Source organism: Ipomoea triloba, chromosome 2 (genome assembly GCF_003576645.1).
Source record: "Ipomoea triloba cultivar NCNSP0323 chromosome 2, ASM357664v1".
Taxonomy (NCBI): Eukaryota; Viridiplantae; Streptophyta; class Magnoliopsida; order Solanales; family Convolvulaceae; genus Ipomoea; species Ipomoea triloba.
In genome coordinates this window covers 1,462,648-1,477,896 of record NC_044917.1, presented here as the reverse complement: position 1 = coordinate 1,477,896, position 15,249 = coordinate 1,462,648, and the positions used below count along the sequence as shown (strand labels likewise).

The following is a 15,249-nucleotide window of genomic DNA, read 5'->3' as shown; positions in this document are numbered from 1 at the left end:
CTCTACATTCACACACTCATAAATCTACATTCACGATTTCTATACTCTACATTCACACTTTAAAATCTCTACATTCACACATTTTTGGACAACTCTATATTCAGCAATATATTTACTAATTTAAAAAAAAAAAAGAAAAAAAAACGACGTAGTTTTGAATCCAGGTCCACCTTGCAAGGTGGACCCACCTGGGTCCACAGCATAATTTGTCGAGAAAAAGAATAAGAGAAATGTTATGGGCTAGGAGCCCAAATAAAAACTTCAATCCAATACGGTTTATTAGTAATTTTATACAATTACTGGTGATTTTGTCCGATTAGGCCCACCTTAAATTGGGTTACAATTTCAGGAAATGAACTTGTTGAATAATGAATAAAAGCAATTGGACTGTTAACAAAGTCGTTTAATTTGGAATATAATACTAGAAATTAATGGGTTAGATAAATGTTCAACAAGGGCTACACTAGAGGTATTCTCGGGGTCAACCACCATGCCACGTAAGCATGTCTACCAAAAGTCAATGCATTTTTCTGAGACTCACATAATAATATAATATCCTTGTTTGCCACATCATGGAATAAAAGTGGAATAGTAAAATTTGGAAATACATATAGTAAAACTCATGTGCTTAAATTATATGATGTAAGACGAAAAACAGTTGAACTTACCTTTGAGTTCGTATAACTCCAACATTGTGATTAATTACTTGTGATGAAACAAATTCTTGGTAAGTGTATTCGTATGTATGAATAGAGGAAAACAAAGAGAGAAATTGGCTTGAAGAGGCCTTTCTTATTCAATATTCTAGAGAGTGTTGAGAGGAATTGTTAAAAATGTTGTAGAGAGGAGATGCTCGAGTAGAAGTGGAAAAAATCTTTCTTTTACTTGTCAAATGTCTTTCATATTGGCTTAGAGTATTGATTTTGACTATGACTTTTGACCCGAATCGTTTGACACCGATTTGGCTACAAAACGATGGTATGACAGTAAAGGAAGGTCAAACCCGGAGAATATAATATTCCCTATCAACTTGAGTTCAATCATGTGTTTATTCACAATCTGCCACCTAATAAATAAAGTCTGGAGACAATAATGTGTAGGTCTGAATCCTACCGGAAGCATGTATGGAATAAGAACTCAAGGATATTGAAAATTTTAAATTTGATCTCTTGTGCGCAAATGAAAATTAAAATCTGACAAATGGGCTGATTATACGACTCACGATTTACCTCCGCGGGCTCTAGAGACAGGATCGTGTAGGCTTAAAATTAGAATGAGAATAATTTGTTTTTTAGTTTTTTTTTTTATATGTAATGCTACCAATAGGAGGGGAACATTAACATGTTGTGATTAATTTTATGACAAGAAAACAACATTTTTATTGTGATCCAAGGTACTAGGATCTGAAAAATCCATTGCCTCTGAATAGTCACTCCTACAATTTCTCCAGCCCCACTCCACCCATCAGCCAGACATATGGATGGACATGGCTCCCAACCCTCCAACAAAAGCCACACCTCCCAACCCATTTCCTTCCCCTTCGCTCGCTTCTTATCTGCCTTGGGTTGCCTTAGTTTGTGATCCAAGGCAGATTGATCTGATCTGCCGCCCGCCGTCGTCGATCGCCGTCGTCCCCTTATATGGCTTTCCAAGACTTTGACCTAATCTCCGAGCGGCGCAAGGCCGAGAGGAGGAAGAAGCTGCAGCGAAGAATCGCCATTGCGGTTGTAATCATTCTGATCCTCCTCATCGCCGTCGGTGCGGCGGTGGTGTATTTCGTGGTCATGAAAAAGGACGACGGCCACAAAAAGTCAGGGACGAAATCGAAGACCGAGTCGTCGGCGGCGAAATCCGCCGAGAAGTCCGTCCGAACGCTGTGCCACGGGACGGATTTCGAGGAGACGTGCGAGCGGACGCTGTCGAAGACGGTGGAGGAGGACGCCTCCGCCGCGAAAAAGCCGAAGGAGCTTCTTAGGGTTTCGATGGTGGCGACGGAGAGCGAGATCGACAAAGCCGTGAAAAAATCCGGCGACGTCAAGGGAGACACGCTGCAGAAGAAGGCGGCGATTAAGGACTGCGCCGACCTCCTCCAGGACGCCAAGGACGACCTCGACGCCGCCATCGCGAGCATGAAAGGAGACGATATCGGAAAGGTCTCCTCGCACGCCGACGATCTCCACAACTGGTTGAGCGCCGTCATCACGTACCAAGACACGTGCGTTGACGGGTTCCCGGACGGCGAGGAAAAGACGGCGATGGAGAAAACGCTCAAAACCGTCAAGGAACTCGGCAGCAACTCTCTCGCCATTGTTTCCCAGCTCGCTTCAGTCATTTCCACGTTCGAATCCCCCAAGCGACGCCTTTTAGCCGGCGGGTCCCCTGAATGGATGAACGATGAGCAACGCAGAATGCTAAAGGCCGATATTCCCGAGCACCCCAACGTCACCGTCGCAAAAGACGGTAGCGGAAAATTTCGCACCATTAATGCAGCACTAAAGGCATTACCGGCGACCTACAAAGGACGGTACGTGCGTGCATGCATGCATGCATGGCATTAACTATATTCTGTTAATTTAATACACTAAACCTGCAGCTGAAACGTGAGATGCATGATTGCAGGTACGTAATTTTTATCAAAGAAGGAATTTATGACGAAACCGTATTGATGACGAAAAAGATGGTAAATATAACCATGTGTGGTGAAGGATCTCAGAAGACTATAATCACTGGAAAGAAAAACTTCGTAGATGGAGTTACCACATACCAATCTGCAACCTTTGGTACGTAGAAAATGGATTCTTTATGACAAGCCAACCAAATTAATCAAGTTAGTGACTTATAAACAGCTATGTGCAACACAAATGAATTTACTTATATATTTTTTCTTAGGGCTCGAACCCACCCCTCTCATGTGGGATGTAATCGGGTACCACTAGACTACAAGATTTTTGGCGTTAGGACTACAATATGAATGCACAACTTAGACTCATTTAATTAGGGCAAAATCTTATGTGTCACCCGGCTCACTTATTGAAATTACTGAGACGATCTCATACAAGTTACCTTGTAATTTGACTGGACAGCCTAGGTTGTTTTATCCCTTGTGGCTACCTTAGACTGATTTTGCAGGATAGGGTCACAAGACAGGATTTGATAGGGCTCAGTTTCTTTCGGTCATAAAAAATGGAATTTTTTTAAAAAAATTGATAGCATGTATTTTGAAACACAATTTTTATTTTTATTTTTTCTTTTTGCATAATTATATCGATCAGCTGTTCTGGGAGAAGGGTTCATGGCACAATCCATCGGATTCCAGAACACGGCGGGGGCGGAGAAGCGCCAAGCGGTGGCGCTGAGAGTGGAATCAGATAAATCTCTGTTTCTAAATTGCCGTATGGAAGGCTACCAAAACACGCTCTACGTCCACACTCACCGGCAGTTCTACCGAGGATGCTACATCACCGGCACCATCGACTTCATATTCGGAAACGCGGCGGCGATTTTCCAGAACTGCGAGATGGTGGTGCGGAAGCCGCTGGCGAAGCAGCAGAACACCGTGACGGCGCAGGGACGGACGGACAAGCGCCAAACCACCGGAATCGTTCTACAGAACTGCCAAATTTTGGCCGACGATCACCTCGTCCCCGTTAAGGCGAAATTCAAGAGCTATTTAGGGCGGCCGTGGAAGGAATTTTCCAGAACGATCGTCATGGAAACGGAGATCGGCGATTTGATCGATCCCGAGGGATGGACGCCGTGGAGCGGCGATTTTGCGCTGAAGACGCTGTACTACGCCGAGTTCCAGAATACCGGGCCGGGCTCGACCCTATTGAAGCGGGTCAAATGGCCCGGATACCAGGGCGCAATTAAGATAGATGAGGCCACGAGATACACGGTTGTGCCCTTCATACAAGGGGATACTTGGGTTAAGGCTTTAGATTGCCCCGTTCGTTTGGGCCTCACCAGCTAATAACCTGAAGAAGTTTCTTTGTTCCGATCCGATCCATTCGCAACTTCTTGATGCGATTTATATTTCAACATTACTTGTACACTACATAGTACATACCATGGAATGATTATGCATTTCGAGTTGCATGAGTTTTGTATTTATTTTACCGCCTCATACCCTATTTGGGTTGCAGGGCAGTATAGGAAAATCCACACATTTATATATCTCAAACCCAGAATGATTATTTTTGTAACTTTTAATTTGACATGGAAGTCATACTATATATATATATATATAAACTATATATGTTAAGGTTTCTAGTGGATCAAAGTATAGAGGATATTGAGTCAACCTTTCATTTTCTTGCTTGGCTGGAATGTGGACACGCTTGGAGTGAGAGATTTTACCTAATTGAATTATTTCAGGGAATGAGAAGGGGTGAATTTTAACTCAATGGGGTAGCTCAAGTGGCAAGTGATGAGAGATCCGGGTTCGATTTACACAAGTGACGATTCTCCCTGGGCCAGCTCCCGTACCCGTACCATTAAACGGATTGAGAAAAGACCCAATAAATTTAACAAAAAAACACACTAAGGGTGAAAGCGGAGAACTAATTGATATGCATATATATTTTTAGAGTTTTATTTTGAAATTAATAATAACTTTAAGCTAATTTGAGTTGTCGTATAATTTCATACCTATTTGTTCGGAAGTTAGGTATTAGAATGGGTAGTTTAGTCTAGAAGACTAGAACTATAGTCTTAATCACTTATATGGTCCTTTTGAGTCTCTCGTTTAACTTAGATGATATATATGTCGCTTGATCATGTTGGATTCTACCTAATAATTTATTTCTAATTATCAAAATAAAAATAAACATAAAATATATGTCTAGTAGTATAATATAGTAATACAACACAACCTACCATACATGTGGACTAGCTGTACGTGGAACACATATCCAATTATCCCATTGTCATTCTTAGGATTATGAACAGCCAACGTATGCAAACATGGGTTTGTCACTGTCGGAGTGCTAATTAATCAAGGTTGATTAATATGAAGTAATTAACTAAAGAAATAATTATAGTGTGAATATGGGATATACATATATACTCATAACTCATACGCATGCTATATTGCTCTCTTTACATTACATCCATCAGTATCACTTGTTAAAGTGGTTACATCCAAGTCAAAAAGCAACGAAAAGAAATGACGACGGGAAAGTGCACCCGCAAGAATTGACAGAAAGGCCAGGAACAGTACCTGTACACATAAACGCATAATAAATAAACAAATAAATAAATAAATAAATAAATAATTATATATATATATATATATATATATATATATATATATATATATATATATATATATATATGACACTGATCAAGTGAGTCTACAATTTTTCATGAGCACCACACCTTAGATTATATCAACGACTTAAATTTTATCTCATCACCCAAGACAGTCTTCGCACGTAAACTAATTCCTATATATATACACACACATGTTGACTAGTTCATTTCTATTCTAAATTCCAAGAGAAAAGATGTTTACACTTATTTCCACCATACATTTTTTTGGTCCCCTAGACAATTTCATTTATGAATATAAAATAAGTAGTTTTCCAATAAAGGCTAAAATAAGCGCTCTCTCTCTCTCTCTTAATGGTTGATAACACATTCCATGTAGTTAAGTGTTCCTTGAAAGTCAAAGTAATTTTTTCATTTAATTTTAGCAAAATTTTATTTAAAATTTAAATTTAATTGTTATATTTGATGAGCATACACCGAAAGTATTTTATCAAATACTTTTAACTTTAATTAGTTATTTTATTAGTTTTCAACTATTAACTTTAGCATATACAACTTCAATAAAGTCCAATTAACTGAATTATATAAACAAAAAAAAAAAAAAAGAAAAAAGAAGAAGAAAAGAAGCAAACAAACACACAGGAAAAGAACACAACCTAAATTAGTAAGAAGTACTCCGTAATAAAGAAGGTCAACAAGAAAATTCCAACAAATAATGTTCAAAATTAAGAATATTATTTAATCTAGGGAAAAAATTTTCAACTAGACCCTCAAAATATATTATTATACAATTCTAATTATTAAAAAGAAAAAAAAGAAAGAACCAAACACACACAAATACAGTTTTCAAAATGCAACCAAACGCTGAAAATAAAGCTGTTTTATAGAAAATGACTCATTTTTCAGAAGTCAATTTCATACTTTTCAAGCACACACTAAGCTAGTTTGTCACAATAACCTCCCTAGGACGAGGGATGCCATAATTCTCATCCTACATGATAACCAACACGGGGACCGAAGACATGTCAGAGATCTCCAAATCCTTGGTGCTTTCTTGATCGAGTAAACCTAGTCATAGCGTCTGCCGCTTTATTCAATTTAACAAGCTAAGCTATCAACTCAATTGAATCAAATTGAGTTAAAATATCTAATCAAAATTTTTTATTGTTTACAAGTTGATGACTATTTTTTTTTTTTATAATATAATTTAAGTGCATTTAACCCTTTTTCCTTTTTTCCTTTAACCAATTGTGATGTGAAGTATGTGAACGTTATGTGAGGCATTATAAGTGTGGAAGTATGCTGCAAGAAGAATCTTTAATTGATAAGTTTCGAATATAATATGACATGGCCTGCATCGATGAGTACATGTCAAGTACCAAAAAGGAGAGTTGAGACTATATATGTGTGTGTGTGTGTTTGTGATGATGATGCATGATGATAATGCGTCCATATATGCATTAAATGTCAATGTCGTACGTCTTGTATGTGCATCACCATTGTCTAATTAGTATCGACAAATCCTTCTCCAATCTCCAATAATTAAGCACTTTTGTGAATGGATAATGCACAATTCCTAATCACCCAACGTAACGCTCATCATAGCCTTTCAAATTTTCTAGAGACAGTCTTTTTGAAAGAATTGAACATTATCCTTTAATTTAATTTGATACATAATTACAAATATGATGTTTTTAAAATGATAGATTAATTAACTTGAGTAATTAATGATCTTTTATGCAAGATATTATTTTAAGACTTGATGTTTCTCCGTGGATGCTCAAGCTAAGGCGCCAGGTGCCGATCTTGGCCTTGGGTGCCCCACGTGTTAAAGGCCGGCCTTGTCTTTGGCCTTAAGCGCCCAACACGCCAAGGGTGGCCACGGCCTCGGGTGACGCGGCCAAACCATAATTTCCCGTCCTTTACGTTCGGAGCGGTTATGGGAGTACTATTCCTAGTATAAATGTAATCACTTTTGCTTTGTGAGGACATCATCATCTTGTATTGACAACGCAATCTTCTTAATTGTGATCTCATTACACACTTGATTGGCCTTTTTCTTTTCTACTCAATATCTTGTCTTTACACTATTTATTTCGTAATTATTGATTTAATTAATTCAAACCATCTGATTATTATTATTATTATTATTATTATTATTATTATTATTATTATTATTATTATTATTATTATTATTATTATTATTATTAAAAAATTAGGGACTTGACCTGGCAGGGAGGATAATCCATAACTCCAAAATTGCCATGCATCTTTATGGGTCAAGCTGAGCTATGCATACAATAATCATGCATGGGGCCATCTTTTACTTGGTAATCTTGCCACAATAGTTTTTTTTTTTTTTTTGGGGGGGGGGGGGGGGGGGGTTGAGTATGGCGTTGATATGCCATGCATTAATGGCGGAAATTAATTGTTTTCAATTATGGGAGTGATTGTATTATGACTGATTAATGAAATTATTTTTTTGTGTGAAACCTGACAAAAAGTTACACATAACTAATTAGCTCCAATAAAGAAATTAAAGTGAATAGCTAGATAATTTTCACAAGTAATCAATGTTTAATTAAGTATATCTCTTAACAGGTGATTATAACTCGATCGAGTATGACATGGATTAAACTACTTCTAATAAACATTAAGATTGCAGCTAGTTGTTGAAAAGATCATCAGATAAACCTTAGAAGTATCGAATAAATAATTTATTATATGTGAGGTCGAGTATATATAAAGCTCAATCCAATCTAGCTAGTTCAATTAATTTACAGGATATATCTCACAACAATAAATTATATTATATGTTAATATAACTTGTACAACTCGAGTTAATTAGGATTAACGTCCTAAGTTGTATCCAAGTTTATCTTTGATTTACGAGAAAAGTCTACAATCGCTATTTAAAGATGTCATTTAGATGAAATTCTCTTTGTGTCTACAATCGCTATTTAACGTCCTAAACCCTAAACCCTATTCGACAAAAGACTACGAGAAGATCAAAGTAGCTACTTGAAAATGCACTCTGATCTGAGTGAAACTAGCATGTGACTCTAGTTGGTAAAGAACCTCAAGGAGGTAAATCAACATAAAGTTGTTCATAGGAGTAACTTAAAATTTTGTGATTATTAAAATAACTACCTAGGTAACTGTCGGTCGGTTTGATTTCAAAATATTGATTTTTTGTTATTATATTTATCATTCTAAATTTCATGTAACTTATTTGTTAATGATTAGTCATGATGTGTAATAACCTATGAGTGTTAAGATAGCACACTAACTTTTTTAGTACTACTAAGTACTAACTCTATTACAATATAGTATTATCTAACTTTTTTAATACTACTAAGTACTAACTCAATCTATTACAATGTAGTATAATCTACTGAAGTACAAAAAGTCAACAGTTGTCTCCACTGAGACTCGAAGTCTCGAACCCACTTCCATCCATGTGGGAGTGTAAATCGAGTGCCGCTAAACCACAAGATCTTTGATAAATAATCCTTTTTCCACCGCTTTGTTTCTTGGAACAAGTGAAAATAAGAGCGTTGATAGAAGGGAGAAAATTTATATCCATTAGTCTTACAAGTGAGGCTGTTAAGAACTTATTTAGCAGAAAGAGCAAGCAATCACTTGTAGAAAGTTTTTATCAATCACCACGCTAATTAAATAAATTAAAGAATGTCATGTATATTACCGTTAAAATTTTTTCATATTATATATTATTTTAACATAATATCATAAATGTTATAATCCTTACATAAATTTGACTTAGCTACCCTGCAGCCTATCCAAGTTTTTCTGTTGGATGGGTTCTTTTGTCATTAAGTACTCTCATCCTAATATCATTTGCTACAAGTTGCTGCTTTTTTAATTTTTAATTTTTATTTTTATTTTGCAAAAAAATAAAATAAAAATTGTAATTAGAATTTTATATAGTTATTCGTTTTCGTTTTCGTTGCGTTGGGGGACCTGATTTTACATCTGGGCATTTCCTGGAAGATATATAGAAGCTCATTTTCATATCACTGTCAGTAAATTGTAAATATATGAATTATTATATGTACGAATATTCTTGATGAAAATGCAAGAATACAAAAAGCTACAGAATGATGTGGTCTCATTGGTCACAAGTCGTGGCAAGCTAAGTGCCTTGCCTACACTGTACTTGAGCAATAGCCGCCCTTTAATTTTTAAATACGGAGTATATATAAACAAACTTTAACCCTGATTAATGATATCAATGTTGTGTTAGCCTGGTACGTACAATTATGCATGTGTAGAAGATTGTACTGGTTATTGATACTTAATTATCTGGTACGTACTAGTTAATAGTGATATTATATATATATATATATATATATATATATATATATATATATATATATATATATATATAATTTATTTATTTATTTATTTGTGATTGCCAGCATACTAATTTGCAAGTTGCAACAGGTGTCTCTTAAATTTTAAACTATACTAGACTTAGGCTGATCGATCACTTAAGCCAAATCCAATCATTCAAGTAAAGGTCGAATTCCATATACCCTACTTCCAACCTATTAGGTTGTATTGAATATTGGAGCTTGGGCCTTGGAGGACAGATGTCCGATCCTTAATATTCACTACAATCAAACACATACATTTTGAGTTGTACTTGATGTAATCAAAACGGTGCGACAGACACTATTGTAGACTGTACTAGAAATGATGAGAATAAGAAGGATGGTAATAACATTATGGTCTAGGCACGTAGTTGCATCGGGGTGAGTTTGAACTTTAGTGGAGGCAATATTAACTCAGATACTACATTGTAACAGAGTGAGTAGCACTAAAAAAAGAATGGGTTAATAAGAATGGATATATGACGTCAGCCATGTTGATGATGATGGAGATCAGATGAGAACTAGAGCACAAAAGTGAGAATATGATGATGATATATGTATATATGTATGTATAGCAGACAGTGGGATATATGGTGAGGACCGTGTCCCCAAAACATGGGATCCACTGCCCATATATTGCCCACTTGCTAATTCTAGTATAATGACATGCAAACTCCCATATACTATACGGCCCTCCCTTAGCTTCTCTAATGAAATTGACCACGTACCAACTAATACACTACCACATACAATTTCCACCTTCATTAACGCCACCTTATTATTGTTATAAATACCCAGGCCCATTCCCCACTCTTTCCCACACCAACTGAAAAGAAAAATTATCCAATTTCTGTGTTGTCTAAAGTCTAAACACTTTATATAGCTCTTGTTATCATTAGTTGAATTTGTTGCAAGGGATTAATATAATGGGGGGTTGGGTTATGGTTGGTCGTTTTATTGTGTGTTGTTGGCTAGTAGTAGTTGTTGTTGCGACAATTGGCGACGCGACGAGTGCAGATCACGTGCGTGTCCAATGTGGGTATACTCGATATCCAAGCCTGTGTCTCCGGACGCTGTCGCGTCTTGGCACGGATTCTGGGAACCGACATGTCGATGTTTTGTCGGCGCTCCTTAACAGTACTGTTTCCTTAACCACTCTCCCTGTTTCCAATTTCGAGTCCCTTAGCTCCAGCTTCGTCTCCTCCGAGGCTCAACTCGCCCGACACTCCATAGGTATTTTCTCTATCATGTTTCACTGCTGAAAATCTCGCTATTTTCATCTAACTAAACGAGAGTTATTGGTCGAAAAATGAGTTTCTTCTGTTTTGTCTAGTAGTACTATAGTGTTTTTTTATATGTACGAAAAAAATGATAGGTGTGACTTTCACCTATTTTGTCTATTACTTCTTACTATACATAACAAGCCAGTGAGATGGGCCCCGCCAAAGCCCGCCAGCCCGCCTACCGGCACCCACAAGTTAGACGGGGCCGGACTAAAAAGTTCGCTATAAAACGGACTTCTAAGACACGAGTCCACCCTGCCCTTTTGACGGGGCGGGACGGACTAAGCCCGTTTTGACATCTCTAACTATACATAACAAATTATATACATTTATATTTTATATATTATATTATATGCTTTCGGGTTTGGTGTCGTTCTAACTAATTAAGATATTATTGGCAAAGGTTATTGTCATGAGTTGACGACGATGTCGAACCAGAGGCTGAGCCAGGCGATGGCGGCGCTAAAGGAGTCGCCGGAGAAGAACAAGGCTGATATCCAGACATGGATAAGCGCGGCCATCACTTTCCAACAAACCTGCAAGGACTCGGCGGATAATCACGCGGCTTCGAACGAATTAATGGCTCAGATTTCCCGGACTATGGACTATCATTCCCGGCTGGCCAGCAATGCGCTGGCGTTGGTGAATAGGATTACTAAAACCTCGCCGGAAACTAGAAACGCCGAGCGTCACCTGTCTGAGCGGTTTCCGAGCTGGGTGTCTGCCGGTGATAGGAAGATGCTTGAGTCGCCGTCGGGTGGAACGGTCCAAGCGGACGCCGTGGTGGCGAAAGATGGCTCCGGGAATTACAAAACGGTGTCGGAGGCCATTAAGGCCGCCGGCGGCGGACGGTTCGTGATTTACGTCAAGTCCGGCGTTTACAAGGAGAAAATTCGTACGAATAAAGATGGAATCACCTTGATTGGAGACGGTAAATATTCCACTATCATTACCGGAGATGATAGTGTGGGTGGAGGCTCTTCCTTACAAGAATCTGCAACTTTTGGTTAGTTCTCTCTCTCTCTCTTTCGCTCTCATCATTTTATTTCATGTTCATGTTCACACTAGGTCAATCTACACTCGTACAACGTAATTTCATCGTACTACGTAAATAATATCATACCAATGAGAGTGATATAATGACTTCTACATGTCTGAATTTATTGCATGTTATCTACCCCGGTGCTTATACCGTAGACCGTGGTCGCAAAACAACTTTTTTTCAATAAATGAGAGAAACGGCTCATGTAAATCTATGTATCTGATATTATAGTTCATTTCAAATGATACTACAATTGTGTTGAATTGATACAGCAATTGCTCAGCAGGACGGAGACCGTTTCATACATCTATTTTCATTAATCAAAACGACTGTCTTTTTTCCACAATAAAATTTGGGTATCTACCCCTTCGATCTCATGCATGTCTTAAACAAAATCGTATGATCTCACCCACAACCTCCCACATGAGTGTGTAATTTGATGTCAAACTTTGTTAGAATATATATAGTATCTGTTCATAACTACTCTTTCAAATTACTAAAGCACTAGATCGAACCAGCCTGTCTTGACTTGTATTAATTAATTAATTACTCCCTCTGTCCCATTTTATCTGTCCTACTTACTATTCATTGGTCAAACCAATTCTTTCTTCTTTGTTTATTTTATTTATTATTTTTTACTTATTTTTAAATTTGATTTTTTGTGTTTAATAGTACTTTTAGTCTAGTTTCTAAATATATGAACTTTGTATATTAATACTAAATTTAATATTATGAAAAATTGAATCGTTAAGACACATGGGACTGAGGGAGTATTATTTAGTAACAATCTTTTAACCATTTGATTCATAACTACTTGACAGCAATCAGTGGTGATGGATTTATTGCGAAAGACATAGGATTCGAGAACACCGCCGGCGCCGGAAGTCATCAAGCCGTGGCGCTTACCGTTTCTTCGGATCATTCTGTCCTCTTCAGGTGCAGTATCGCGGGCTACCAGGACTCCTTATACGCGCTCTCCCTCCGCCAATTCTACCGGGAATGCGACATCTACGGCACCATAGACTTCATCTTCGGCAACGCCGCCGCCGTGTTCCAGAGCTGCCAGCTGGTGCTCCGCCGTCCGCGCAACGGCGGGGCCTACAACGTTATCTTGGCCAACGGGCGGTCGGATCCGGGTCAGAACACCGGGTTTTCGGTCCAGAATTGTAAGATCACTGTCGGGTCGGATTTCTCGCCCGTCCGGAATTCCTTCAATTCTTTCCTGGGAAGGCCGTGGAAGCAGTACTCGAGGTCGGTGGTTATGCAGTCGAATATCGACGGAGAGATCGCGTCTCGGGGCTGGGTTGAGTGGCCCGGGGCTTCCGGATCCGTCCTGAAAACGCTCTACTTCGCCGAGTATGCGAATATGGGCGCCGGCGCCGGGCTCGGCGGACGAGTTGGGTGGCCCGGGTTCCATGCCATCGGAAAAGATGAGGCCGAGAAGTTCACCGTCGCTAATTTGATTTCCGGCACGTCCTGGCTGCCGTCCACCGGAGTCACCTTCGTTTCCGGGCTGTGATCGTTTAATCTCATCCGTACGTGTTTATATGAATTTGGTTCAAATATAATCTCAAACTAATGCTGTACGTAGTTATGCTTATTGTGTGAAACTGTAAAAGGTTGAAGGAAATTATGACGCAAGCATGTGCAGCTGCAAATTATACCATGGACTAGATTTACCTTGTATTGTGGACCATGGTTCGAAAATATAAACCCTGGTTCATGCATGGTGTAATAATTGATGTGCGTCCTCCTTAGTCAAGACAAATTAAAATAGATCAATTGTACATAATGGTTTGCCTGCCACCCGACCTGGTTTCTATTACACAAGTAAATCAAAATATTTTTCTACTGAACAAAAGAGTACTTTTTGATTGTATATAAGTACATTAATTTCATTGTTCCTTGCACTAGTACAAAAAGTGTCTGTTATACAAAGTGATTCGGACTCAATTGGTCCTTGCACTAGTACAAAAAGTGTCTATATTTTAATTGGATGACGTTTGTTTCGAGCCCAATGAGACAGGCCGGCCACTTTCCAACGATAGAACACAAACGAAAGTGATAAATGTTAAAACATGATCAACTTAATCCAGTAACATTATATTAATTATTACTTAAAAGTTAAGATATATAACCACTAATCATCAAGGGTCAACATCTAGAGAACTTGCATCATGATAGTGATTATTGCAACTTGCAATTAGTGATGATGATCGTCTGTTAATTTGTGTGGTGTATGGATATTATTATTAGATAAATAAAATGTCAAATAAAGCAACTTATAATTTTGTTAAATCGCTATAGAGCCAGCTAGCAATAACAGGACACAATGATGAAGACTTTAAGGAAGAAATTTTAAAAAAAATTATTTGTACTCTCCAAGGTTTCACTTAATTGGTAGAGTGAGATAGGAGTTGTTAAGGATTATTTGTCCTATATGATAGATTCTCAAATTCCACATTTTGGGTGCATGTGATTAAGAACGAAGAAAGTTACATATAGTAAATGATGGATGACATGAAAGAACTTATTAGTACTATAGTATATCCATACATACATGCAGTTCTTTTTTCACGTCACTTAAGCTCATTAATGCTCGAATAATTATGACTAAGTTTACATAGTATAAAGTAATTAAGTGCGCACGCGTTTGTCTTAAAGCATATTACGGAGTATTAGACACGCATACGTACAGTTCTTTTTCAAGTGACTTAAAGCTCATTAATTATTATGACTAAGTTGATATATAGTACTCCGTATAATAAAGTAGGAATAAGGTTCAAATGGGATATTCCAATCAAGTTGGTCATGTTCGTTGTTGATTTGGTAATGGCAATGTTACAAGTTTAACTTTCAGTGGACGCGATTTGCATTCTTAGTTTGAGTTCGTCAGCTATAGACAATCTAGGCTGATTTACTTCATTGTGGTCATTTTTTATTAGAGCCATAAGACGAGATTTATCCCAATATCCCAAAGACACCTTCAAGTAGTGACTATGTGTTTTCCGATTACCATGCCACTTGAATGCTTATATGAAAATTTTTAAAATAATTTTCTATAAAATAATTTTTTTTAAAAAAAAAAAAAACAAAAAAACTCCCCCTCTTTCCCAGACTCGATCTTTAGTCTTTCTTCTTAAATTTTACCTCAATGATCAATTCAACTGCCATGCACTAAGACAATGGTTATTATGACAACATTTTTGTCTCTTCTTCCTAAATCGACTAATATTTGCCGACAATAAAATTTCAGTGACTA

The 15,249-nt window shown here is 37.7% G+C and overlaps 2 protein-coding genes across 2 annotated transcripts; both read left to right on the top strand.

The window, feature by feature from the left end:
- The first annotated feature begins 1,553 nt into the window (after window positions 1-1,553).
- LOC116011276 (pectinesterase-like) lies at window positions 1,554-4,209 on the top strand. Its single transcript, XM_031250828.1, has 3 exons — window positions 1,554-2,524; window positions 2,620-2,780; window positions 3,273-4,209. The coding sequence occupies exons 1-3, from the start codon at window positions 1,641-1,643 to the stop codon at window positions 3,968-3,970; spliced, it is 1,743 nt and encodes a 580-aa protein (XP_031106688.1). The 5' UTR covers window positions 1,554-1,640; the 3' UTR covers window positions 3,971-4,209.
- A 6,275-nt stretch (window positions 4,210-10,484) lies between these two features.
- Window positions 10,485-13,848, top strand: LOC116005332 (pectinesterase-like). Its single transcript, XM_031245615.1, has 3 exons — window positions 10,485-10,895; window positions 11,349-11,951; window positions 12,809-13,848. Exons 1-3 carry the CDS (start codon window positions 10,589-10,591, stop codon window positions 13,504-13,506), a joined length of 1,608 nt encoding a protein of 535 aa, XP_031101475.1. The 5' UTR covers window positions 10,485-10,588; the 3' UTR covers window positions 13,507-13,848.
- The last annotated feature ends 1,401 nt before the right edge of the window (window positions 13,849-15,249 follow it).